Below are 25,661 nucleotides of genomic sequence, written 5' to 3'. Positions count from 1 at the left end.
TATACGTGTTTTCAATTTATTATTTCAGGGGTACGCCATACCTACAGGTCCTACAGATATATCGATAGGGTTCGCAGAAAACAAGGTTGGGAAAACCTGCTATAAACAGCCAACGACTTAAAAAGGCGCCAGAAAGGAATTTAACAAAAGAGATCGCTGTCTTAAGCCATTTTTTCTACAGGAAATTCAACCAAGCAAATCGCAAATTCAATCGATTTTTTTTTTGTATCTTGAGGCAGGCAATGAGAATTACCCTGTTGACCATACGACATTTTACTAAACACAGCCTTAGTTTATTATCGTATCTGTCAAACTTTAATTATTATGACAGAAAGATTTTGATTCGCATGAATTGTGAAGTGAGTAAGCATACCAGTTGCCCAGTCGAGCGCAAATTCAACAATTTTCGACTTACTCTGTTCTTGAGTAGGCCACTACTATAGGAAGCTAGTTAGAAAGCTACCATTAGAGGTCTAAATTCGTTGCTAAATTGTACAATTTACAATTTATATTTATCAGTATCGTGTCTGACTGCTATGCTTTTTGCCTCAAATATTATCCCGAAATTTTCGTATGGCACTATTAGCTTTATAAAGGATGACACATCAGAACAGTGCTCCACTTGCGGCACACCAACAGAGCTAAAAACAATTCGGCGGCAAACCTACGAAATAAATGTTGATCGACATTAGACAACATCAGAAAATATGCTAAGAAGCCAAGAGAACAAGAAACGATTTAAGATGAACCGCGCCGAAGGCGCCAAAATTTTACATATTACATTTTTCTTTATCTTCTGATTTGGCGATTTTGCAGACTTCCTAGAAATTCTGAAGCCGGTCAAAATCCTAAAAATTATATCCCATTGCAATAGCTGATATTAGAGAACAGAGGACTATATTCGTAAAATAAAGCTGGCAATGGTGCTTTGTATTTTTTTGCTTAATTTAGTTTTCGAAACAAAGATAAATTAGACAATTACAAAATACCAAAAAATAATATATTGACAATAATATATTTTATGGGTTTTGAGCGTATGGTTATTCTTCCTTTCCACTTTGGTGTACAGTTTGAAACAACTGATTTATGTTTATACCCTGATAGTTGAGTCAGTCAAAAAATATTTTTATATTTGATTTCTTTTTTCGATGTTTTAAAGTTTTAAATATTACGAAAAGGTTATAAAATTACACCTAGATAAGATCAAAATGCCTGCCTTACATTTTTTGCGTTAATTCGACTGAATATTAGAAAAAAGTATAGCCTACTCTTAAACACGCAAGTAAAATACCTCCGGGAACGTCGCGGCACACCTGGCATGGTCTCGCGGCACACCGGTGCCACACAAGTTGCAGAGCACTATACATTAAAAGACACAGACATTATCTACTTATTGCTCGAAAATAAATATAAAAAGTAATGCAATATTGCAATGAAGTGCATTTGTGTGGATCATCTTTCATGAACATTGTGTGAAGCCGCCAGAATTTATTAAAAGCGTATCAACCTTTTTTTTCTTATCGAAAACTAAATCTGCAGTTTCATACACTTCCTCGAATTGACACTTTTGATTAATTCCTTTAGGAATCATTAAAGACGCCCCATAATAACCAAATGTTTCGAACATAATATGAAACTCGTTTGTTTATTGACAGTGTTGCTAGACCTTTTTTCTTGATATGTTACCGTATGTTTCAGTTTTAGTTTAAAAGTTGATGTTTAGTGGTATGATGAATAAATTAGGATGAATATAGCGATAACTGCGATTGACACATAACTGTTTTCGTAAAACAATGGAGGAACAAAAGAAAAACCCGATTGCTGGATTTTGTCGCAAGATTTCGCAAAAAGTAAAGACAATCTTTCAGGTAAAACCAGAAAATCTTTATGGCAATAGTCGATGTAGTTAAGCCTAATTTTAATTCAATTTGATAAAATTATTTTAATCTAGTTTCAAAAGGTTTAATTTGAAGCGGGCTTGTAACAATCGTTACATTGTGAAAGCTTTATATGTCGCCAAACGTTTGAAAGAGGTGATAGTTTTCCAATGATGCCCCAGTCTACATGCTATTGCCTATGCCAGGGATGGCGAACCACTGACCCGCGGGTCACAAAGTGACCCACCGCAGATTTTAAATGACCCAGTTGTCTCTCTAGAAATACCGAAATGTTTTTTTTGTTTATCGCTGTAAAACGTAAAGGGTGGCGATCCCTCAAGGGAAATTAGGAGCTCGCAGAAAATTGGAAAAACCCTGGTTAAACAAACCATGCTGCAAACCGTTTTGCTGAATTTCTGTAATCCCCTCAAAAAATACTGAATCATTTGCTAACTATTTAGGTTCTTAATATTTGTGGGAATCAGAGTTTGGAAATCGTCTAAAAACCTTAAATTACCAACACAGAAAATTAAACTTAAAACAGTAGCAAAGTTTCGCCTAAAATTAGCATATAATTGAATATATGACCCACTTTTGCATTTTGTAGGGCTCGTGTTTGTGACCCGCGCGATGAAAAGGTTCGCCATCCATGGCCGATGCCATTATTGTCAAGGCGAGGGGTTCTTGAATTGGGTCGGCGTAATATCTCTGTGACAACAAACTGAATTTAAAGTAAACTGCTGTGCGTAGCGAACAAAACACATAAGTCGTGATATTTTGCCTTTACGTAGGCTAGTTCACAAATTGCCTAACATATGGATAATGGCCACGTTCCTATATAGTTTTAGATATGCTAACAATTATTTTATTGAAATAAAACATATTTAGTGTAAATATTTCCAAATAGCCACTGTTCTGGACTAAGGCGTCACGTCTCCTCTTAAATAAAAACTTTTTTCAATTTTAAACAATAGCTACGCGCGATAAGGCTGCATTTAAGCTGCACTTTGCGCAGAGAAAAATAGGTATTTTTAAGATTGTATATTATGACGTTATTACTTAAAATTTGGATACCCCCACCCAAATCCTGGAACTGTCCCATGTAATCAGTAGCGTGCTTTTTTGGAGTAGCGTGCTTATTTTTTTCGTATAGCGTACTTATTTTTTAGCCTTAGCGTGTTTAGAGACTCCCAGAGTACGTGTAGGCATTTGTGCCCAACAAAAAAACAATTTCCCAAAAATAATATTTTGGTGCACTAGTGAAAACCATGATTTTAACGGTTTTCAGCACTTAACCGTTGGGACTTTTTTCAGGGAGTAACCCACTCTCTGGGTAGAGGAATATACGACCATCCTGCATGGTTTGCAGGAATTCCTCCGCTTGTTGCACTCATTTTGGGGGCGGTAGCCTTGGCTCCAGTCAGCTCATCCGAACTATTCTCCGACAGTGTGAACAAAATATTTGCCGTCGATTCTAGCAACCATGAAATGCAAAAGTTCGAAAAGGTAAAAAATAGGAAAAGTGTTTGCTGGGCAAATATATTTTTTTATATACATAAAAAATGAGCTAACGTTACTAAAGCCATATGACATCTTAAAAACATTACAGCCAAATTAGTGGTAAAAAGATGCGAAGGAGCAGTTTTTTCTTCAACGTCTGTCTTAAGCTCCTATACAAATGGGTTACAACCGAAACGATCAAATGGGCTATTCTATAGCTCTATTGCATAACCGATGAAGTTACGCTATATCACTTGGTTCATCAAGGTTTTGTTTTTGTCAAAAGATGCAATTTTTATTGTTAGGCTTTACTTTGAAAAAAAAAACAGTGGTTCTTGTTTTTATTCTCTTTGTCGTTAGATTACCTAATTTACTTCTTAAAAAGTCCTTCTATATCTTTCTTTCTGCTTTAGGCAATGTACGGAGACACGTGGGTTAGGGTTGGCTACTCCGAGAATAGTGGTCACGTGATGTTAAAGTCGAAGGGCGGGCGTGATTTGCTGGACGAGGAATTCGTCGCCGACGTATTGAGCTTTCACGAGGTCGTCGCCTCGCTGCAAGTTTACGATCAGAAAAGCGGTCGAAACATTACTTACGGGTGATTAACAAGCGACTCCAAAAGGATAGTTAGAAGGGTTATAGATTTATCTAACTGATACAGAGACTAAATTCAAAAATTTACTATACATTACCGTGACTCACTATAAAACCGGTGTATTATTGTTAAAAGTCGTGTCAAACTATAAATGTTTGTACCGTATTTGTAGTTTGGTATCGACGGTAATCAACGGGATTGATATGAATAATCTAAAGTATCAAAAATGATGTTTTTTGTCAATAAAATAATGTTTTTGTACTAAGGGACGTTTGTATTAAACGACCGGATGCAAGCAAGTCTCGAACACAGCACACAACACCAAATACAATGGATGACGGGTGCTTCCTAGACCCTCTTATTGACATACTTATTACGGAGCAGCGGTAAGATCTTAAAAATGTAATAAAAAATATTTAAACCCCTTGCAAATTTGATTCCTAAGGTTTCTATCAATACATAAAATAGTAACGTGGGCATCGACATCGTCGCCTATTTTAAACCCATAAGATTTCCAACTTAAAAATGAAATTTGTTACAATTGGTTCAAATTCGATTTCCAAAAAAATTTGCCGACACAAATTTCGCAGATTTGGTAAACCTATGTGCCCAATGCGTAAAGTATTATTGTAAGTTAACGTTTTTGCCAATTTCAACCACCTATACATACAAAGCTTTAGCTTCGCAAGAACATAACTGAGTTTCAGTTGCACATTTGCCTGCATACATGCGCATCAGTTTGCTCGAAAACTACTATTTTCCTGTAACGACGTAACTTTGGCATGTTATCTCTAAACGTTTTCATGCTCTACGAAATTAAACATCGCTATCCAAAGAAGCATTGGAAATTATTTCACTAAACATTGTCAGAAATAGCAATCACCGATGAGAAGTGAGTAATTTAACCGTGGTTTCCGACGTCAAGATTGTTGGGTGATCGAAGTAAATTAAATTTACTTTTGGTTTGAAATTACTCTTGAGCGCTGCAACTGGCACTAATTACGCGTCACTTGAGTTGAATGCATTCATTATTAATGAAATATTCACTACAACGAACAAAAGCAGTTGGATCTAATGGTTTGTAAACTCCGTCAACATGTCTGAAGGAATCGCTGCAGGAAAAGTAATTCCAGTTTGACTGAAATGGATTTGATTTCTCAGAAAGTAATTTAGGCAAAAACTTTCGCAGGTCAATAAAATTAAATCGATATCAAACACTTTCTGATGTAAACCAATGTGGAAAATCGGTGCTTTGGCGGCAGATCATAAACCAAACAACGGTTATTCACCATTGCTTTACCTGTTGTAAAAATTGGCCGAGTATAATGTTTTTTAATTTTTAATTTTATTAAGATGCTTAATTATATGGTAAAACACAGATCCGGGTATAAATCGCACAACATGTTCGTTCTTTTAACATTTCATTTTGACCATACAAGTTTTAGCATTAGTTCATCAGGGTGGGAACTTGGAAGGGGGACACAAGGCATTGTAACCCCCTTAAAATGTCTTTAAATAATTTAACAACCTAAATGGCAAAAAACATTCTTTTCAATTGTTTTATTACACATTTGCACTTAAAACGATATAGGCATTTCTTAGTGCAATTTGTGAATAATTGCTGTATTTTTAATAAAAGCACGCGCAACTATACGCGCTTTCAGCTTAACGCCAAGATTATTTCGGAATGTCATCTAAACCACATTTATCCAGGTAAAGTCACATGTTCAAATACCTCTTTGTAATGCAGATTTCTATTGGGAGTAACTTCTCTCTAACCTAAACCTTGTAAAAGAGGCACAATGTTGTTTTGCGCTTTATGCGATATTTTTACTTGGATGCCATTCATCCATGCAACTGTGGGTAAACGGTCCTCACAGCCTGTTTGCCTAAATTCCTAAAACATATTGATTTTACAGTCATGATTGTAAATCAAAGTTCTGATAATTCATTTAAGTCCAATCAGCAACTTTTTTCGCGCTTCGTGCAATATCTTTGTCATTGCCTACTTTTGTTACTAAACTTATTTAGCCTAGATTTCAGCTCAACTATCCTGACGGTATAGGTTTCTTAAAATTACCCATTTATACAATCACGTTTTAATGTGACTTGGTGACGTCTTTTTTGAAAACCCTCATCGCTGAAACAAATCCTGGATCTGTCTGAATCGTGTCGATGTGCAACACTAACCGACAACTGTGTATGTTTAAATTCTAAACCCTTAGGTAACCACTCTAACCATTTATTTTCTTTAAAAAAAAATAATAATATCAATCAATTGACTGGCGACGATATTTCTAGTGAAATCGTTGTGCTTTTTAATTATTACCACCAGGTTTGAACAGCATTTTTACCTAATTTCCATCGTGAGGATAAAATAGTTTCTTGTACGAAGGTCAAAAGTGTAAGGTTTCAATTAACATTTTTGACAACCTATGGGTTATTTGTAAATGCAACATCGCAGGTTCGTAAAAATCTCAACTTTATTTGTATTTTATTTCTTGCAGCTTTCGCCAGAATAAAAGTGCCAATTTGGAATTTTCAGTTGTTGACGACCTTACGGAAAGGTATGCCATTTTTGCCAAGTTAACAGCCTCCAGGGAAATTCCAACAAAATCTGCAGGTTTTGGGTATTACCTTAACCCGATGAAAACAGCCGTGGAAGGTAGGTTTTGAGATTTATTGTTTCGGTCTACCTCAGCGGTTCTTAACCTATGGGTATTTACCCACATGTAGAATGTAGGTAATTTCAGGATAGCGGATGGGTAATCAGCTGAATCAGAATATTTGTAACTATAGATGTTGCAAACAACGTCACAGCTGTAAGTGGTAAAGTTGTTTTATTACACTTTTTGATGTTTTGAGTCCGCTCAAAACAAGCAAACAAGCACGGTGATATTTTATCATTTGTGAATTGTTTCGTCATAGTCATTATTTTTGTCGCCGGTTTTAGGTATTTTATTTTTATGTGACGTAATAGTAAGATTTTTCTTGTATCCGGTAGCCAAGCTATTTTTTCATAATCAGTCAGGGTTGCCATTTAGGATTTTTTAAAGCCAAATTTGAAAATTTAGGCTTTTTTTGAACCTGTTTGGATTTTATTTTTTCAAAAAAAAATCCAAATTAAATTAGGCTTTTTTCGTTTTTTTTCAAAAATGTCATGAGTGTTAAGTTAAGAAGAAATCAAACTAACGCAAAAAGAGAAAAAAATTCCAAAAAAATTACAAAAAGAGAAAAATTGCCAAGAAAAAATTACAAAAAGAGAAAAAAATTGTCAAGAAAAATTTACAAAAAAAGAAAAAAATTAAGAAAATTTGCCCCAAAAAGAGAAATTCAATGTACCAGCATGACCATTTATTCCATTTTTTATTTATTTAAGGAAAAACATAGGCTTGTTAGAGTTTGTAGAACGAGCGAGCTATATTTTGTTGAACAACGCAGTTTTACACTTTTTGTATGGCAAAAAAAGAAAAATAAATAAAATTAGAGTTTTTGGGTATTGGGACTTTGATCTCGACAGAAATGGTTAAGAAGGGTAAAAAGGTTAAGAACCCCTGGTCTACCTGATATGACATGTGCCGGGACTGGGATCGTTTGCACTTAAAAACGTGTTTAATTACATTTTAGGAGGCAGTAAATTGTTGGCGCAAAGCGCAAAAAAAGCGTTTGTTCGATTTAAAACTCGAGTTCACACGTCGTGATCCATACTATTAATGAAAAGTGTAATAAAACTACTTTAAGGGGACGCGATAACATCCAAACTTAATCTAGCTGAGTGTTTTGTTAACCTTGCGCGATTTTCGAGCGCGATTTTTTTGGGTATACCGGTATTTCTTTTAAATTTCTTGCAAGTTTCTATTACATTACCGAAAATAAATTGACGCACTTAGCTGCCTTTCGTGACGCACTTGGCTACCTTCCACGGCGCAACGGTAAAGAAGCGCTGATCTAGGTGAAAACACCGCATCAAAACGTAAACAAACCGTAGGTAGAATGATGATTCGGGCGAAGCTTGAATTTTTTTGCACTTACGTAGTTAAAATAGTCAAAAAGTATGTGAAATGGACTCGTGTCTAATTTGTCAACGAGGAGGCGGGCCAGATGGATTACATCGGCGGGCCGTAGGTTGCCGACCCCTGGCTTAAAACGACAATTATACATGCGGCCGACACAGCTGTGTACTCGTATTCCTAGGGGAGTAAGTTAAATCTAACCTAGGAATCTTATATTGTACTGTAGTGCTGTTTGCGTAATATACAGTTTGGTAGGTTTAGACCCTATCCGTTTTATAACAAAAAACAACATTAAATCAAACTGAAATGACTAGAAAAAGTATGTTGCACCATCATGGGCATGGCTAAATATACCTAAACAATTTAGCTTTTAATAGAGACAAGAAGGGGATAAATGATGTCTTAATTCAATCAAGAAAGCTTATCTTTTTCTAAAGTAAACTGGTAGACTATATCAACTGAGGTTTGTCTTACCACTGGTCCCGAAGCGAACCAACCCATTACCAAGACACCAATTATTTCATCTAACCCAGGGGTTCCCAACCTTTTTTGCTGCTCGTACCCCTTTGTCAGGCCAGAGCATTCTTCGTACCCCCAAAAAGTTATAATGGAACTTTTCAGATATATATTGCTAAATTACATTTCTTTTATATCTCAATTAAGGGTTAAACCGGTATTTCGCACAAAAATCGCAAAGAAATTAAACGTCAATTATTTTGTTGGCCATATCTCAGTGGAGTATTTGTTGCTGCTTCATTAATAAAATTCGCTCAAACGATGGTTAGATTTTACTTAAAGAAAATTAAGATTTGAGAGGTTTTTCACGTCTATACTCGTTTCGTAAATTGTTCGGTCAATAACTCCTGAGGTACAGCAGATTTCTTTGACTTAAATACTGTCTTTTACACTCTAGTTCTAGAGGTGGATAGTAGACTGTTTGTAGCAGATTTACAGTAAGACTACATTGAATGCCCCCTATATATGTGCATTTTCTTCCAAACTTTGTGCTTTGTTGTTGATTGCTGGCAGCAAGTAAATTCATACTCAGTTCTCAAATCTCAATATCCTAAAGTAGGACAGCGCAGTTAAAAAAATACATTGTTATGAGACAATGAGGTTTCTTACTAAACACAACAATTATTTGCAGATATTGTTTGTTTTTTCAAAGCAAAGGTAATGGCATAATATCATTTACAATTCCAAAATTAAACTGTACTGTAAAATCTGTTTGAACATCTGCTGCCTTGCCAGATCGCTTACAACATATAAATGCCCCTTAATAAACAAAAAAATTCAGTTATTTGCTAGTTGGGATAGTTTTATTGATTTTTCGTTTTGTTCATATCAGTGTTTCTTGGTACGAGCCTTGGCTTAGTGGATCACGAGAGGGGATTTATAATTTCTGCTCGTGTAATGCGCATTTCATATCTTCTGCAAGACGACGTAGTCAACCACACAGTGGGGTAAGTGAGTTTTTTCAATAAGGGTAGTTTTTTGTGTTCTTTAAAAATTCAGTTTCATCGCGATGAATTATTGTTTCATATTTTACAAATGTGTCATTTCTTCTAAGGTTAGTAGGCCTATTCTAGGTCCTTGTCCAGGGGCGATGCCACTTTTCTATTTAAGATGCCCGAAAATATATTGCATTTTTTACATAAACATTTTAGAATGTGATGTAAGTATAGGGTTTGACGAAGTCATGTTTCATGTTAAATTACACATAAAGGCCCGTTTACACTACAGCTGCACTGGGCGTGAAATTATTTTCACTACAGCTGCAGTGAGCTGCGCTGGGCGTAAAAATCGCCCCAAAACGTAACGTGTTTCAATAGCTGCACGGCGGGCTTGAGTTTAGCAAAGCGTGAAACGCTCGCCACAATAGAATTTAAATGCAAATTACGCTTTGCTGAGCTCAGTGCAGCTGTAGTGTAAACGGGCCTTTAAATATGAAAAAATACAAAAGTGGTTAGGAAAAGCAAGAATCTCGAAAAGAGAAAAAAGTGCGATTGGTGAGCCAGGATAAATCTGAAAACACATCACCTGACCCACCAAACAGATTTAAAGAAGACTCGTGTTTGCTTTTTCCGTTTCTGGCGGAACTAGATACCAAATCTAACCGTTAAAGAGTGTGCCAAAAATTTGCTTCAGTAATTTACCCAGATGATCTGGAAAAATTACTGCCTGAAGAGATGATTCATTTTTCTTCACTGCTAAAAGAATACCACTTTAACGTAGAAAGTAGCGAAGGAGCTTAAATGTTTAGATTTGTTAGGGAAGATGAGTTCATGTATGCGTTTTCTAACGTGTCTATTGTATCAAGCTTTTATCTAATGCTTACCAATTGTTTAGGCCAGTGGTTCCCAAACTTTTTTGGCTCGCGGCACACTAAAAATATCTTAAATGTTTCGCGGCACACTTTTAACAGAACAACAATAGAGTCATTTTACAATCGCCCTTAACACACGACAAACTATATGTAAATGCCTCAATATGAATAATTTGTATTACATATTGCGTATTTAAGTCTAAAATACTTGCGTGTATGCCTATTGGTAATACAAATAACTTATTTTCCGAAATTACGAAAAGTTTTGCGGCACACTTGACAATCTCGCGGCACACAGTTTGGGAATCACTGGTTTAGGCGAACGCTTATTTTCGGTCCTTAAAACAGTATCAAAGTGCGTTCGTCTACTCCAGGGGTCGGCAACGTACGGCCCGCGAATGTAATTCATCCGGCCCGCCGCCTCTTTGACAAATTAGACAGAGTCCATTTCACATACTTTTTGACTTTTTTAACTACGTAATTGCAAATAATTTCGCGCGAATGACCATCCTACGTCCGGTTTGTTTACGTTTTAATGCTGTCTATGGACTAGATCAGTGCTTCTTTACCGTTGCGCCGTAAAAGGCTGCCAAGTGCGTCACGGAACAACGGAAAACGTTTTCAACAATATTGGAAATATATTTTGTTAAGAATTTTGATTTTTGATTTTTTGCATTTTTTTGTGAGGCCCGCAGAGATCTTCTGAGTTTGGTTTTGGCCCGCGGCTAGAAAAGGGTTGCCGACCCCTGTCTACTCTATGGGCCAAAATAGGTTGCATTTTGTAGCTCCACTATGTATTAAAAACTTGGAAAAGACAGCTATGAAGTTATCCACAGCATTGCTTTATGTAAAGCTATGAAAACATGTTAATTGAATCTGTTTGATAAGTGAATAAAGCAGTTGTATTTTATATTAATTGTGGTTGGAACAGTAAATAGAACGAAAATAGACCCATAGGCCTCTGAAAATAGACCCATAGGCCTCTTTGGCTCTGGATGGTATCTATAGTAAAGTTTTTATAAAAGGCAATGTTCAATCTATAGGAAAAATTTATGACTTATAGTATATGGTGCTAAAATTACTAAAGACTACAAATCCCTTTTGTTTGGTATTAAAAACACTTAGTAATATTTTCAACTCTAATATATTGATTATAGGCTTTGGTTACGTGAGTTTGAACGAGCAGTCCTAGGAATGTCGTCCGACAGATTTGATTTCGATGTGCTGACTTCCGAAAGTTTGGCGACCCATTGGAACGACTTAGTCGATCTTGAAATATCCCACGTTGCGTTTCTGGGAGCAACAACCTTTCTATTTACCGCTATTTTGGTCGGATGTGCTGACAGTGTTTTCTTGTAAGTTCACTAATGAAAGGACGTACTTAATGGATTCATATGTGTTTATGCGCATTTTATGTTGTAATCACGCCGTTTGATTTATGTTCCTATAACCCAATCCTTCTAACAGCGTTATTAGTGTTATACATTGCCCCCGAAAAGGTTTACCGAAATCAGTCGGCTTAATCAGAATTTTCAAGCAAGGTCAGGCTACATAAACAACTTGCCTGTGGCGAGGTTCGAACTTACGACTGCCGTCCAAAACGGAATCGTCGCTACCGACTGAGATACGCAAGCTCAGTGAGAGCTCATCGAGAAACGACACACAGCATATAGTACACATGATGCCTCCGGAACGACATGCATATGAATGTTTTAGTGTTAAAGATGTTCCACAAATGCGCAAAAATGTGCAAGCCAAAATGTGCAAAAAATGTTTTTTTGAACTGCCTTCAAAAATGTGCACGCCAAAATGTGCAAAAAATGTGCGCACATTTTGAACTGCCTTCAAAAATGTGCGCACTTTTTTAACAATGTGCGCGCATTTTGAACTGCCTTCAAAAATGTGCACGCCAAAATGCGCAAAAAATGTGCGCACATTTTAAACTAGCTTCAAAAAGGTGCGCACTTTTTTTAACAATGTGCGCACATTTTAAAATGCCTTCAAAATGTGCACATATTTTTAGGTTGTAGTTAGACTTAAAGTATACAGAGTTTAGGTAACTCATAACTGTAACTCTCACTCCGACTCTCACTCTAACTTAAAAATGTGCGCACATTTTTGAAGGCAGTTTAAAATCTGCGCACATTTTTTGCACATTTTGGCGTGCACATTTTTGCGCACATTGTGCAAAATAACGCCACGTCCCCTGTTGCACCTAAAGGTGAGCCGCTACCGCTACCAGCTTGAAAAGTCGTGCTACAATTCTCACGTGTTATTTAAAAGCCGCTAATTGTTTTGTGGTCTCTTTAATGCGACATTTGACGTCAGATCGCAATATAAAACAAACTTACATAATTAAAGTAACGTCAATATTTTTTGTAAGCAATGTAACTTGAGCATAACTCCATACTGAAATAACGGACGCACCTTCGCTTATTGCCAAGAAATAATCCATAAATAGTCGTGGCACTACACTATATTTATCTTGGAAATAGAAAGACGCTCCAATTAAGGTATTGGTAATTCGACTGAAAGGAATTGACTGTTTTGAGGCCCGAATGCTCTTTGATGATTAAGGCCTATTTTCTGTAGTAGGGGAAAATCTTAATACATCTAACCACAAATAACAATGACGGAAATAAAGCAAATATATCCAGCCTATTCTCGGACATATAATTTAACAATTATTTAAAAATATAATTAGTAGGAAAATTCAGCGAATAATAGCACATTTTAAGTTTTAAAAATATACAAAGCTAGAAAACTTTAACGAGTACACCACCACTAATAACACAAGGTAAAAATCCTCAATGGCGTTAAAAGCAACATCTGCTGAATGTGTATAAAATTATTTTATGCAAATCTAAAGTTGTATGGACACGTGCCGGACACACATCAGGACCTAAAAATAACAATATAAATATATAAATCAGAATTATGTATATCATAGTATTAAGACCAACGGCATAATAAAATTAAATACACAGTAATATCTAGGACGCAATAAACTCATTGAACGCCTGTTTTACTTCATTAAATCAAATGATTTTATGCAGCGATCTTGTGTGGGGAGATGGAATTTTCGTGTACATTGATTTAATTTAATTTTGCGCAGCCACTTTCTCTCTCTCTATCTATCCCTCTTTTTCCCTCGTTCTCTCATCGTCTCTCTTTCTCCATCTCTCCCTCTCTTTATTTCTCTCTATTTTTCTTTCGGTCGTCTCTCACTCAGTTGCAGAGAAAACACCGCGTTTTTTAAAAGTGGCTTAATTATTCTTACGCCACCAAGAGAATATTTACACGCTAGCTTATTAAATCGCTAGACTTCAATTCTTAACTCATTATTTTACACGAAATTTCGCTATTTCAGCACACTAAATGAAACCTTCGTTTTAAAATTTGAGTCTGTTGCTATTGCAAGCGTTTTCAATTTGTATGTTTTTTTATTTAAAATTACTTGTCTGTTGAAATAAATTCAACAGTGATATATTATTCTACGCCATTGGGGATAAAAGTGCATGTAAGACGGAAGGTCAGTATTCAAGTAAAATGACACAAATACGGTAAACTACCAATCAATAATTGCGGCTTGTTAGAATGTTAACATTTACTAGCAGTGACGTGGTGCGACATTAAAAAAATATCTAATACTTGTTGTACTACATTGCTTAGTTATATAATTTTGTTTTGTTTTAAAGTAATATATATTTCAAAAACAATCTATTAGTTTTATTATTTCAGTGCGATTTTTGTTGCTGTGTGCGCTACTGTTTCAATTGTTTTGACTCTCTGTTGCACGTATACAATCCATCGTATATCAATTGGGATTCTTCGTTTCAACTTCGTCCAGTGCGCGATTTTTATTTCAGGTAGGTTAAAATTGGACTTGAATTTATTATTATCTGAGATTGTAAAGCATGAAAAAGCTACGTTGAATGTGCTGTAGGGACTTTCATTAGACAACATTACAGTATCTGTATCAGTGAGTATTTAACAGAAGTTGTATAAAAGCAAACGGTTTTTGTTTTGCGATTTTAGTGTTTCAGTCAATTATCGAAGTCAGACTTTTGAAAGATTTGCTCCTTGCGACAGAGTCAAATATTTTCCATAATGAAATAAAGAACAGCGGTAAGTGATCGATGCAAGCCTTCCTAAAAAGTATATGTCGATTAAACCTTGTGCAATTGGACTATTACAACTATTTTTCCACTTTTTACAATTTTTAAAACAGATTCTGTTAGCCTTTAATGTTACACGGCAAGGGGACATAAGTAGACATGTGCCAAATCGTTACTCAAAATATAAAAAACAAAAATATATATATATATATAAAAGTCATATGTTACGGTTTTAACTTGAGTTTTTTTAATAAGACAATTAGGGTGTTATTCGCATGGCGTTGGGTGTTAACAATAAAAGTTTAACCCACTCTATTTCAGATCGAAACAAATTTGTCGACAGATTTCACAAAACTTCGGTGTCTTGCTATTTCTGTTGTCTGATTTTCTTTCTTGCTTTTTCTTCGGTCGCTGTTGGATCTGCGGAAACCCCGTCGCTGCGTTATTTTTCGCTGACCTGTTGCGTCGGTAAGTGTGTCTGGGTAGATATGTGTCAATATTAAATATGCTGTGCGGCCTTACAAAACGTCCAGTGATGTTTATTTTGCTTGATTCGACTGAAATCCAATTACTTATTCAGTCTTTCACGTTTCGTTTTAAACAGGTAAACTTAAGCTTAGTTCGTTAAATGCTTTTTGATTTAGTTTAATATTTATAGACCGTTACCTTAGCGATAACAATGCATTGTTAAAATTTAGCATTTTTACGTTTTTCCAGGCTTCTGCGTAAATATGGTTTTGCAAGGCATATATTTTCCTGCCTGCGGCAGACTTTTTGAAGACAGACTTCGCCAGCCAATGACTGCTCTTCTCCAGTCTCGAAATGAAGCTCGCTTGTCGGACGTGGAGCAGAGAGCTTTAATCGAACAGTTTGTTTTTTACTTATACTTCCACATTGTTTCAGTAAGAAGTATATAGCTATCATGCTTAACAGCGACTTTAGCTTCAATTTAAGTATGTATATGGTGGATTTGACTGATTAAAATTTTGCGTAACTATAATACAAACTCTGTGATCAAACCAGAGACACATAACGTACAAAACTGTCCTTGAAAGTTTTACGTTAACACCACACTTTTATATTTCTTTACGTGTGAGGGAGTAAAGCATATAAAAATCGCACCTACAAACAATACCGAAATGTAACCAGTGTTGTTAATTTGTATTCTGTTTGTTGATCCCTTAAATGTAAAACCTTCCACAGCATCGATTTGCTTTATTTGATACGGCCTTGCATCATTCATGAGGCTTCTTGCGCGAATTCAATTATGTCCCGGCGCACACATGTTGGCATTTCGTCAACTATGTATCAATTGATCGTTTCAGCTTTGATATTTGACACGGTTGGTCTTTTCAATAACAAGGGTGTAACCCAGACTGGCGTATTTATGCGCTTCCAATGTATACAAATTGAGGTTGCGTAATTGTAATGCAAGGCTTGGGAAACTAAATAGAGAAATCCGAAATTTAAGTACTTATATTATGAAGGGAAAAGGTCAACTTCAGAATACAATGCACATCAGCAAATTTAAAGTCAAACTCGACCTTATTTCAGCTTTTGTTAACTCGTTTACAAGTTGCGCCGTAAATCTACGCATTTTAGCGACTTTTTAACCATTACTTATGTATTTTAGATCGGAGCCGCCGTGCCGCCGACAAAGAATGCGAAGTAATCGGTCAAATGCTAGACGACCTACTCTATTACAGGTCTAATGCATAGTATAGTATATACGTGAAAAGTTCCTTTTATAGATTCTTTAAAAAATTAGTCACTCAAAAGTAAAGTTTGCGAGTCGCATGCCTGCACCCGAAGTTCGCAATAATAAAACCATCCAAATTACTAGATTTAACATAAAAAAACATAAAATAAATAAAAACGAATGTACAAATATTGATTAAACGGCGTTTCAACCAAGCGTTTCGCAAAATCACACTTTGAAATTCTTTTATACGTTTATTTAGTTTTTCCGCATTTTAAAAACTTACACTATACTTAGCCTATAAAATGTATATAACGTAAAAATCAGTGTATATGACTTTTTCTACTAGGTAAAAGTTCGTCAAATTGATAATTTTTCAGTTTTAAATTTCTCACTTTTTAGGTAAAATAATATTTGCCTTACTAATAAGTAATCAGGCAATCCTAGTAGCAAGCTATAGCAAATTGTTAAATTTTACTTCCTGCTTGGGTTTCTTCTTTTTCGGTCTATCTTTAAAAATACAGTAGCTACAGTAACTAATCAAACTTACAAAAACTTAGTCAGTTTGACGAATTTATGAATCAGTAGTCCCTGACCTAACTTGTCCGTAAATTCAACTCTTAAAGTAAGCTCTGGTAATAAATAAACTTTTTTACGAAGCCGCGTCACAGGTTTTCATTTGAAATTTGTATCCCTTACCTGTTGTTGTTTTTTACGCTATGCAAATACTTTGCAAATAATATAAACACTTTTGTTTGTTACAGAAACTCAAGCAAAAGCTGATCAATCTGAGCAACTCCTATTTTGATAGTGTTGTTACAACCTACGCCCGGCCGATCACTATCCTTTTCTACCTTACCTACCTCTCTTTTGCATATGTGGGATGCCTGCACTTCACTGAAAGGATGGAGCCACGCTATTTGCTACCAACAGTAAGTTGTAAGAATGTTACGTCAAAATTATTGAACCAGGTTAATTTTTTCGTGTAGTGATGAGTGATTTGTGCCTCGCAGTTGTACATTTACACCAGAGGTGTCACTACTTGAGGTTTAAATCTTTATTGGCACAACTGATTTCCTTACTAACGTTTATAGCCATCCGGTGATATACGATACGAAGCCTTCATCGTTAACCAATGCGACTTCTAAAAGTTACTGATAGGCGGTTCTCAACCTTTTACGAGCGGAATCCACTCCATTGATTCCCAACACTTGTGGCGCCTTTGCTAACGTTTTTAACAAAAGCGCTTGGAACGCCACGGGGGTCTCTAAAGTCAAAACAAAACAAATTTGAGATAAAATAAAATAATTAAAATACTGTATACTCGTGGCCCACGAAGGCTGCTCCGGCGCCCCAATTAAAACGAGGGCCACCGATGAGAAACCCTGTCCTTGTTGAATGATGTGCACATCTGTATACCAGTTTCAAGTTGTTTGATATACAACTAAGAATTTCATTTTAATGAATTTTCGGCAACACACAATAAGACCTACAAGGCAACAATATCTAAAGCAGAATAATCTTTAATACCGTAGCATTAAGACCAACGACATAATAAAGCCAAATATGGCTGAATGAGATCTAAATCGTCCTAAATGGATAAGTCCTAAATTCATCGTGATAAGCCTAAATGGACAATATAACGCCTGAAACTGTAGGGAGAGGGTATTGAACGATTGGGGGCCGTCGGTCTGGCATCAGTCGTTTTGTTGTCAACGTTTCGGATCAGTCTTATTCTAATGAAGACGTTATTACGACTAATAGGTATTAGTCATTTTTTTCTTATTTCGAACAGTATTTTATTCCTACATTAATGTTTTTCTAATTTCGGCCGTGTGGCTGAAGTCTGAATTTTCGTATAGTTGATTACAGGGTGCATCAGACAGCAGTGTGCTATGGTTGTTTCTCCACTTTTCGCATGGCTCAGTCTGTCTTGTTTTTGCGATTCGGTGTGTGCTATTTTTTCGGTTGCTTATTGTAAGAAATGTGACCATTTTTTTCAACTGGGAACAAGTCATATCGTAGAGCCACGGTTTTAATTGTATGCCGTGGAAATGATATATTTGCATTACAAACAGGAAAGTACCTGGACTTAACCTTACACTGTCTTTGGATCACTGATCATTTTGTTAGTATGCAGCAAGCTAAAAAAGTATTACAACATTCAGAGTCGGAATAAAGCACAGTTGATAATGAGGCCAAAATTGATTGATACCTAATGGTAGCTTATAGTCGAAATGACGTCTGACACGGAATAATACAAAAACCCTTCGGATGATATCTGAAAGCCGCGATAAGGCTTATATAACATTTCAACGAGACTTTGTCCCGAACTTAAATCCTAACGTTACCACTTTAGCAGTCCATTCCAGTAAAATATTTTTATGTAGCCTAGGCCTATATGTTGGAGACACGCGACGGGTAATTTTGAACTGTTTTTTTATTGTTACTCAATTTTATTAAAGGCAATTTTGGTAATTAAACTCCACTAAAAAGCCATGTTATAACGGTTTTGTTTTAAATTAAGTTTTCACCAAACCATTGTTAAAATGTTTAGAAGTGAAAAATTCACATCGCTATTAACGAAAAAACTTGTGAGTTTAAAATAATAATATGTCACAAGAAAGTTAAGAATTAGCTCAGTTTAACTTTTCAATTACTCTTTAACGAGCATGAAAACAACGACTATATACGATCAATCGGTCATGGCTATTTTGGGGCTAAGCGTGGAAAATCGCGGAAATATACGGTATGTTTTAGGAAGGGTTTTTGAACATTTTTAGCTAAACATAATGTTATATTACAATATTTTTTTCTGCTACAGAACAGCAGCGCTCATCGTTATTTCGTATCTTTGGAGGAAGACTTTCGCCCTTTTGGCCCCCGCTTTGCGGTCATGGGGCAGTTTCGGGGTCTTCCTTGGCAGCATGACGTTATAAGGGAGTTACACAAGATCGACAAGGGCATAGCATCATCGCTAGTGGTGTGCAATGATTTGCCAAAAAATTGGTTCGGGGAGTATATGCAGTAAGTTTAAGCTTACCCGCCGCTTTTATGCAAACAAGGGACAACTTGAGTATCTTTATAATTAGTGCAAACTATAACATTATGTTGCAAACTATAACATTATTTTGAAAAATTCTAAACTTGTTTCGAATTTAAGCTGTCAAATACCTAACACAATGCTAAAATTATCTATGCCTTTTTGCTTACGTAAAATGTTGACATATTATAATATCCATAGTATTATCTGGTTTAACGAAGGTTTACGAGTTAATATTTACATAAACTCAAAAACTAAAGATTTATTATTACAAATGTCTTACCAGCAGCACCGCGGGGCCAATAAAATGCACGACTGATCATACTCTAGCAAAAAGTTTATTTCATAATCACAATTAATGCCGACTTTTAGGTTTTCCTTTGAGGACGAGTTCCCGAACGCAGATCACTACGCTGGCAATATGCCACCGGAAGAACTCGACGGCCAAATCCTAGACGAACAAGTTTTATACCTGGACCAGGAAAGCATGGCGATGTACGAAAAGTCCTATCAGGAGGAAGCGCTCGAATACGATTTTGAACCGCCCGACCTGGATTGGTTATCATTGTGGATGAATTTCACTGCCACCGAAAATTTTAAAGTGAATTTTACAGGGGAAGTTGATTTTGGACAAATAAATCTTTTGACCCTGGACGACTTGCACAACAACATCACCTTGAATTTTAGGCAAGTTTGGTAAAGGAAACTCATACTGGACCGCACTAGTGGATTTTATGACATGTTTCACTTATTTAATTTCGGATAAAAAACATTAGTCAAAAAAACCTTAAGGTGATGTCATATTTTGCGATTTGTTTTACATTTACGGCAACAGCAATATCATTATCTTACAGCTGTAAAAAAATCTTGTTTCTTCAAATGTTGTTGCAGATGGGTTTATCAAGTGAACGATTCTTTACTACACGGGGAAAGAATGGAACTTGTTAAGTGGTTTGATCAGCTTATAGGAGAACGAAACAAAAGCGTGATTCCGACTCTTTATATTGGATCATTTGAACTAGACTGGTGGAGAACCAATCAGAAAAAACTGTTTATCAGGCCAATATTGTTTCTTAGCTTGGTTGGAATAGGTACGTAAGTTTTGCAAGTAAAAACGTTTTTTTCATGTTTCGTTTCTGTTGCTTATTAACCGAAATATTGCTTAGGGTGTGACTAATCGCAGTTTTAATAATGGGCAATTTACGTGACAAGAACTGCGACTGCGACTTGACTTAGATATGCTGTTAATTAAGCTCTTAATTAAAAAAATCGAGAGTTATACAACGCTTATAACATATTACTACCGCTGAAACTAATTGTTAAAATAAAACATAGCAACTGGACAAAATGCAGAATTATGTTGGGTTTTAAATGAATCGCTAAATATAGATAATTCTCTATAAGCCGTCGAAACATATAATGTCAGCAACACCCTTTCTGACACCATTCTTTTACATCGTATTCTTGGTACAAATGGACCACCATTTTGCCTACAGTTTCGGTCGGTGTAAGTCTTAAGGTGCATTCTGTGTGGTATACATTTTTCACAACGCTGATGGCAGTTTCGACCTCCTTCGGAGTAAGTGGCCTTCTGACTTTTCTACAGCTGGGTTTGGACCCATTTACCTTTCCTTGCGTGCTCTTCGCCTTGCCATACTCGATTGCTGTCTACGATAGATTATTGCACGCCTTTTCAGGTGGGTAGGAAATTCAGTTGGTTTCTTTACTTGTTTTTTTTTTAAATAAAAAACCGGAATCCCGTAACGTCAGGTTTGTCCGTCAAATATACCGCGATAACTACGCTAGGAATTAATTTGGAATATAATTGGTGTAGTTTTATGTACCTTATTCGACAAGTTGAAATACAGGCAGGTTACTATTTTTTATTCGTTAGTCCAACGATATATTATTTTGTATTCACATTTTAAATTTAATTTTTGTGTATAGAATCAAGGTGGTTAAATTATTTTGAAATTTGGCAGTAATTACAAGCTACCCACACTCTCATAGGTTTAGGGAGCTTAATGTGGTTACACGCAATGACCAGGTAAGTTAGGTCATTGCGTGTAATTATATTCAATTAAGGTAGCTTGTTTAATTAAAAATATGGTCAATGCCAGAACAGGAATCCGATAAATGACGATGAGATTCGTAAAGATGTGTTTATATTAGAAGTCCAATAAAGTTTTACCACAGTTTAAAATATTTTAAACATCTATTTTATTGAAACTCTATGATGTACCGTGTTAGCTACACGTACCAATCGTACTGAGGCACCTTATATCACCAACTTAAAAAATGCCCAAAAATCGGTGTTCATGTAATAGATTACTATGTTTTGATTGGAATGGTATTTAAATCAAATATTTAAAAGTGATGTAGTGAGACTTTTAACAAAACAAGTAAATCAACTATGTCATAATGCAATTGATTTAAGGTAAAATTTCAAACTTTGCGTAACCTAAACTAAATTGAAAAATCACTGATTTGAAGGAAGTTGTGTAATTCAGCGGAGCAGTTAAAAAAGTACATCTTTCGTGTAAATATGTTGAAATAATTAGTTCGGTTAATCTTCTCTCGCAAAAATGGTGGTAAAGCTGAACCAAATCCAAGCAACCCAGCAAGTGGAATTACAACTGTCATTACTATTTACAGAGGGAACCGGTGGCGGTCGAACGAACTGGGCAAGGATTGCGTTACGTCAAGTTGCCGATTCGCTTGTTTTTTGCGTGATGTCAATTGTGGGATCTTCCCTGATCCTTGCACGGGGCGATTTCTACGGCTTTTGGGCGGCGCTTGCGGCCCTTTTTTTGTTAGCCGCCATAACGTCGATGCACGCTTTCTTTTTTCTTCCGGTTATGCTCACCATTTTCCCACCAAGCAAGAAGGCGAGTCGCGGCCTCGCAGTAAAGGCAGCCGCCTCGCCCAGCAAGACGCATAAGCCCGTTCAAACGCAAATTCAGGCGGTGGCCGACTCCAGACCGCACTTGCACGCTCGTCGCTTTTATTATGACACGCAACGTGCGGTCAGCTTTCAGTCGGAAGACGAAGACGGTCGAATCGAGCACATCACCTGCCTTTGAACGATCATAACGAGACATTCCGAATATATTGGAAGGTCCTGGACTAAATGCAAATACAAGCATCATCTCAAAACCAAAAGTGTAAACAATTTCCCGGAGTGCCATCCCAGCGACATGTTGCTTTTATGCGAACAAAGCGTATTTTCTGATAATTACTGTTGCTTGCAAAAAAGTGCTACTGTAACAATAAAAATAGACCCTGACGTGTGCTGGCAAGCGCAGAAAAGCTTTCGGTTCTCGTAGAGCGCAGCCTAGTTCTTATATGTGTCACAATGTTTTACCTATTTTGTAGCCCTGGCACAGTCTGCATTAACTGTCACTAGAATCGCAACTTTCTACCCAGCTACCTTTCCGAATATTATGTTTCATAGTGACAAAGCCTATTTGCTTTCGCTGTTACTTCCAATGTAAAACGATCTGCATTATACAGGTATTGTTTTTTCAATAATTATATAGGTCTAAGGGCCGAAATTAATCCAAAACCCGTCAACATTGCGATGACGCAATACGCCAATTTTTAATAAATTCGTTCAGTGCTCTTCAACTTTTTTCACCGCTGTTTACCGATAAAACTTTTTTTTAACTTTGTAAACCTCACAAATAGCGATGTACAAGAACGGGGGCGGATCCTGGATTTTTGTTTATTGAAGCCATAAGAAAAAATATGAAGACGTGACGCCATGAAACCTGTACTTTTCTCGGTGAAACTTGTGTAAATAATAAAGAAGCCCAGTCTAAATACATCAGGGAAGAAAAGCGTTTGCTAAACGCGAAAAATGTTTTTGTTTATCAGATTACATGACATATTGAACATATTAGGAGATAATTTTGGCAAGCAGATTGTTAGGAATTGACCCAACAGTTGTATATACTTCCATCTTATAAGCTTGCGTCAAGAAAAAAATATCATATGGCGTGTATTTACCTCATTACCATATAACAACCAGATTACCGCAAAGCGCCAATAAAATTACATTAACTAGACTAATTTTGCAGAGCATGTGTTCAGTCATCACATATAGCCTACAATGTGTAATAAACTTCCAGGATATTATATATTTTAAACTCTAGAAAGCGGTGTTTGGTTCTACGGCATATCAAATGGCTTCGGCAGTTGATCGAGTGAAGAAGCCAATCTTGTTTGTAAGTTGTGTTTTTAAACCAGTCGGGGACACACAATAAGACCCACAAGCAACAATAAGGAGAATAATCTATAATACCATAGTATTACGACCAACGACATAAAAAAGCCAAATACGCAATATAGGCCTAGGCTAATATTCACGACAGAATAAGATCTAAATTGTCTGAACACGAACAAAACCTTTCGGAATAAGTCCTAGATTCAACTGAATAAGGCCTAAATACCGCCTGAAACTACAAGAAGAGGGTATTGGACGATCGGGGGGCAGGGGTCTGGCATCGGCCGTCGACGTTTGAGCACCCTAGCTTGAAAGGCGCCGGTGTTTTCGCACAGATTTGTTGGCCCCTTTTTGTTGTTAGTGGTGCGTTTAAGAAATTGGGTTAGGGTTGAAATGAATAGGCCTATGTGAATTAGGGATATACTTAGGGGTGGGTTTGGGGGTTAAGTAGAAGGTTGTACAGGCCTGATTTTTTATTTCGGTTTCAAGGCTTAAGACCAATCAGACATTTTTGTCCACACAGATCGCGTTAAAGCGGACTTTGAAAACCAGTCGCGAACATTAAAGCTGATAACTTTTGATACGAATAATAACTTTACATACAGATGTGGTATGCTACCATGGGCGCCCGCACGGGGGGGGGAGGGTGCACTTGCCCCCCCCCCCTGGAGTTTCAAAATACAATTATCTACATAATAAAAGAAAAGATTTGTGAGATGTGTGTATGTGTGTGTGTGTGGCAAGATGTTTGCCCGGTCGGTCACTGGCGACTAACAGTCGCTGGCAGAGCAAGGAGTCGTCGACTAACAAAAGGAGCGGCGACTCCCCGCCGTGAGCATATGTTTGTATGGAGCAACAGGTGCTAACAGAGAGGTGTACACTGCCTCCAGAATTCGCATTTAAATTTGCGGCGGTAAAATAGGTTGTGTTGCAAGAGCAACAAGTTTTTTACAAAGAGAAGCCTCTTTCTAAAAGGCAAGTCGCATCCGCACAGTTTTACTAAGAGCCACTTTGCACAATGAACGCTACACGCGCGGGACAATAAAGCGCAGCAGGATACCAGCAGCCGCCTTGTCGCTACGCGAGCTGAATAAAGCAAGTGATATGAAAGCATTCTGTATTAAAGTTTCTCTGCCGCTTAATAGGAGTAGATAGCTGTTGTGAACTAAAACAAAGACGTCACCAGGGACGTGCGGTCAGGGGAGGCAGGTGGGGCAGCCATATACTCACTCTCCCGCAATTTTACGTTTTTATACATAAAGCGTGCTTTATTTTTTCCAATTTCTGTTGCGTTATTCATATCAAGCGTTCACGCGAGTTCAAAATCATTAAATACGCGAAGAGAGGCAGTGTGCCAAGCCGTGCCTCTTTTCAGATCCCAAAAGTTCTATGTACTGCATTATGCGTGCCTTTTTCTTTCCCAATCCTCTCGGAAAACATGATAAACGATTTAGCAAGGATTTGAGGCATGCCTCAATTGTGACGTCCCAGCTATTAGATATGGTGAGAATATAAAATTTGTGTTCGCTGCCCGCACCGCAATTTAATAAATTGTTCGCAAGCTGCGCTGCACCGCAAATAATTTTCGAATTTTTTAGCTGCGCTGCACCGCCAAATTTGAGCACTATAAGCAATGTATTCCAACACTTAAAAACACCTATAAAGATAGTTCAAACATAAATGTACGGGCAACAGATTACTTTTAGTGATGAAAACTAAAACTTTATTCCAAAGAATAAAGCAGGGAGTCGAACCGTTGAACTTTTCCGGTTCAGGTTCGGGTTCAAGATTTTTTTCGGAATCCGGTTCAGTTCCGGTTTTTGTTCGGAGGAATTTAAAAGTTCCGGTTCGACCATCGCAATTTCAAAACCGGTTCAGATACAATATAATTTGCGCTAAATCTCAAAATGTGGGTCGATATAGAGAATAATGTTTGGGATTGTAAGTCATTTAATCTAAGTTACGTAATGTATTAAAAAAACAGCAACTCATTATTGAAATATCTAAAAAATAAAAAATCAACGATTTTTTTACTCAATATTCATATTTTTTCATAAAATTTCGAATATGGCGTAACTTGACTCTGTAAAATAGAAGTTGTGACGAAACCGCTTTTATTTAGTGGTTCGGTTAAGGTACTTTCAAATTGTTCGGTTCAGTTCCTGTTCGGCTCCTTGAAATCTTATAAAAACCGGTTCGGGTTCGGCTAAAATTGACCCAAAACCGGTTCATAAAGTTCCGGTTCGACTCTCTGGAATAAAGTTG

General features: G+C 36.7%; 1 protein-coding gene across 2 annotated transcripts; it reads left to right on the top strand.

Moving 5' to 3' along the window:
• Nucleotides 1-1,703: 1,703 nt before the first annotated feature.
• On the top strand, nucleotides 1,704-23,113 carry LOC146136363 (patched domain-containing protein 1-like). Of its 2 annotated transcripts, XM_083395095.1 has the most exons (19): nucleotides 1,736-1,868; nucleotides 2,485-2,609; nucleotides 3,192-3,383; nucleotides 3,791-3,975; nucleotides 4,239-4,358; nucleotides 6,480-6,637; nucleotides 9,334-9,448; nucleotides 11,469-11,666; nucleotides 14,053-14,180; nucleotides 14,350-14,439; nucleotides 14,751-14,897; nucleotides 15,147-15,297; nucleotides 16,063-16,135; nucleotides 16,893-17,060; nucleotides 18,953-19,155; nucleotides 19,544-19,858; nucleotides 20,063-20,262; nucleotides 20,668-20,868; nucleotides 21,827-23,113. In XM_083395095.1, the coding sequence occupies exons 3-19, from the start codon at nucleotides 3,366-3,368 to the stop codon at nucleotides 22,252-22,254; spliced, it is 2,898 nt and encodes a 965-aa protein (XP_083251221.1). In that variant the 5' UTR covers nucleotides 1,736-1,868; nucleotides 2,485-2,609; nucleotides 3,192-3,365; the 3' UTR covers nucleotides 22,255-23,113. The 2 variants fall into 2 exon arrangements, with proteins under 2 accessions (XP_083251220.1, XP_083251221.1); XM_083395094.1 differs by lacking the exon at nucleotides 2,485-2,609 and having other exon boundaries at nucleotides 1,704-1,868.
• Nucleotides 23,114-25,661: the final 2,548 nt, after the last annotated feature.

Source organism: Ascidiella aspersa, chromosome 8 (genome assembly GCF_963924565.1).
Source record: "Ascidiella aspersa chromosome 8, kaAscAspe10.2, whole genome shotgun sequence".
NCBI lineage: Eukaryota > Metazoa > Chordata > Ascidiacea > Phlebobranchia > Ascidiidae > Ascidiella > Ascidiella aspersa.
The sequence above is the reverse complement of the archived record's forward strand: the minus strand, read 5'-3'. Positions and strand labels throughout refer to the sequence as shown.

Coding starts and splice junctions, on each gene's coding strand:
- LOC146136363 (XM_083395094.1), top strand. CDS start 1,794: ATGGAGGAACAAAAGAAAAACCCGATTGCTGGATTTTGTCGCAAGATT. Junction 9,449..11,468: donor GTAGTCAACCACACAGTGGG/GTAAGTGAGTTT, acceptor TATTGATTATAG/GCTTTGGTTACGTGAGTTTG. Junction 16,136..16,892: donor GACGACCTACTCTATTACAG/GTCTAATGCATA, acceptor TGTTTGTTACAG/AAACTCAAGCAAAAGCTGAT.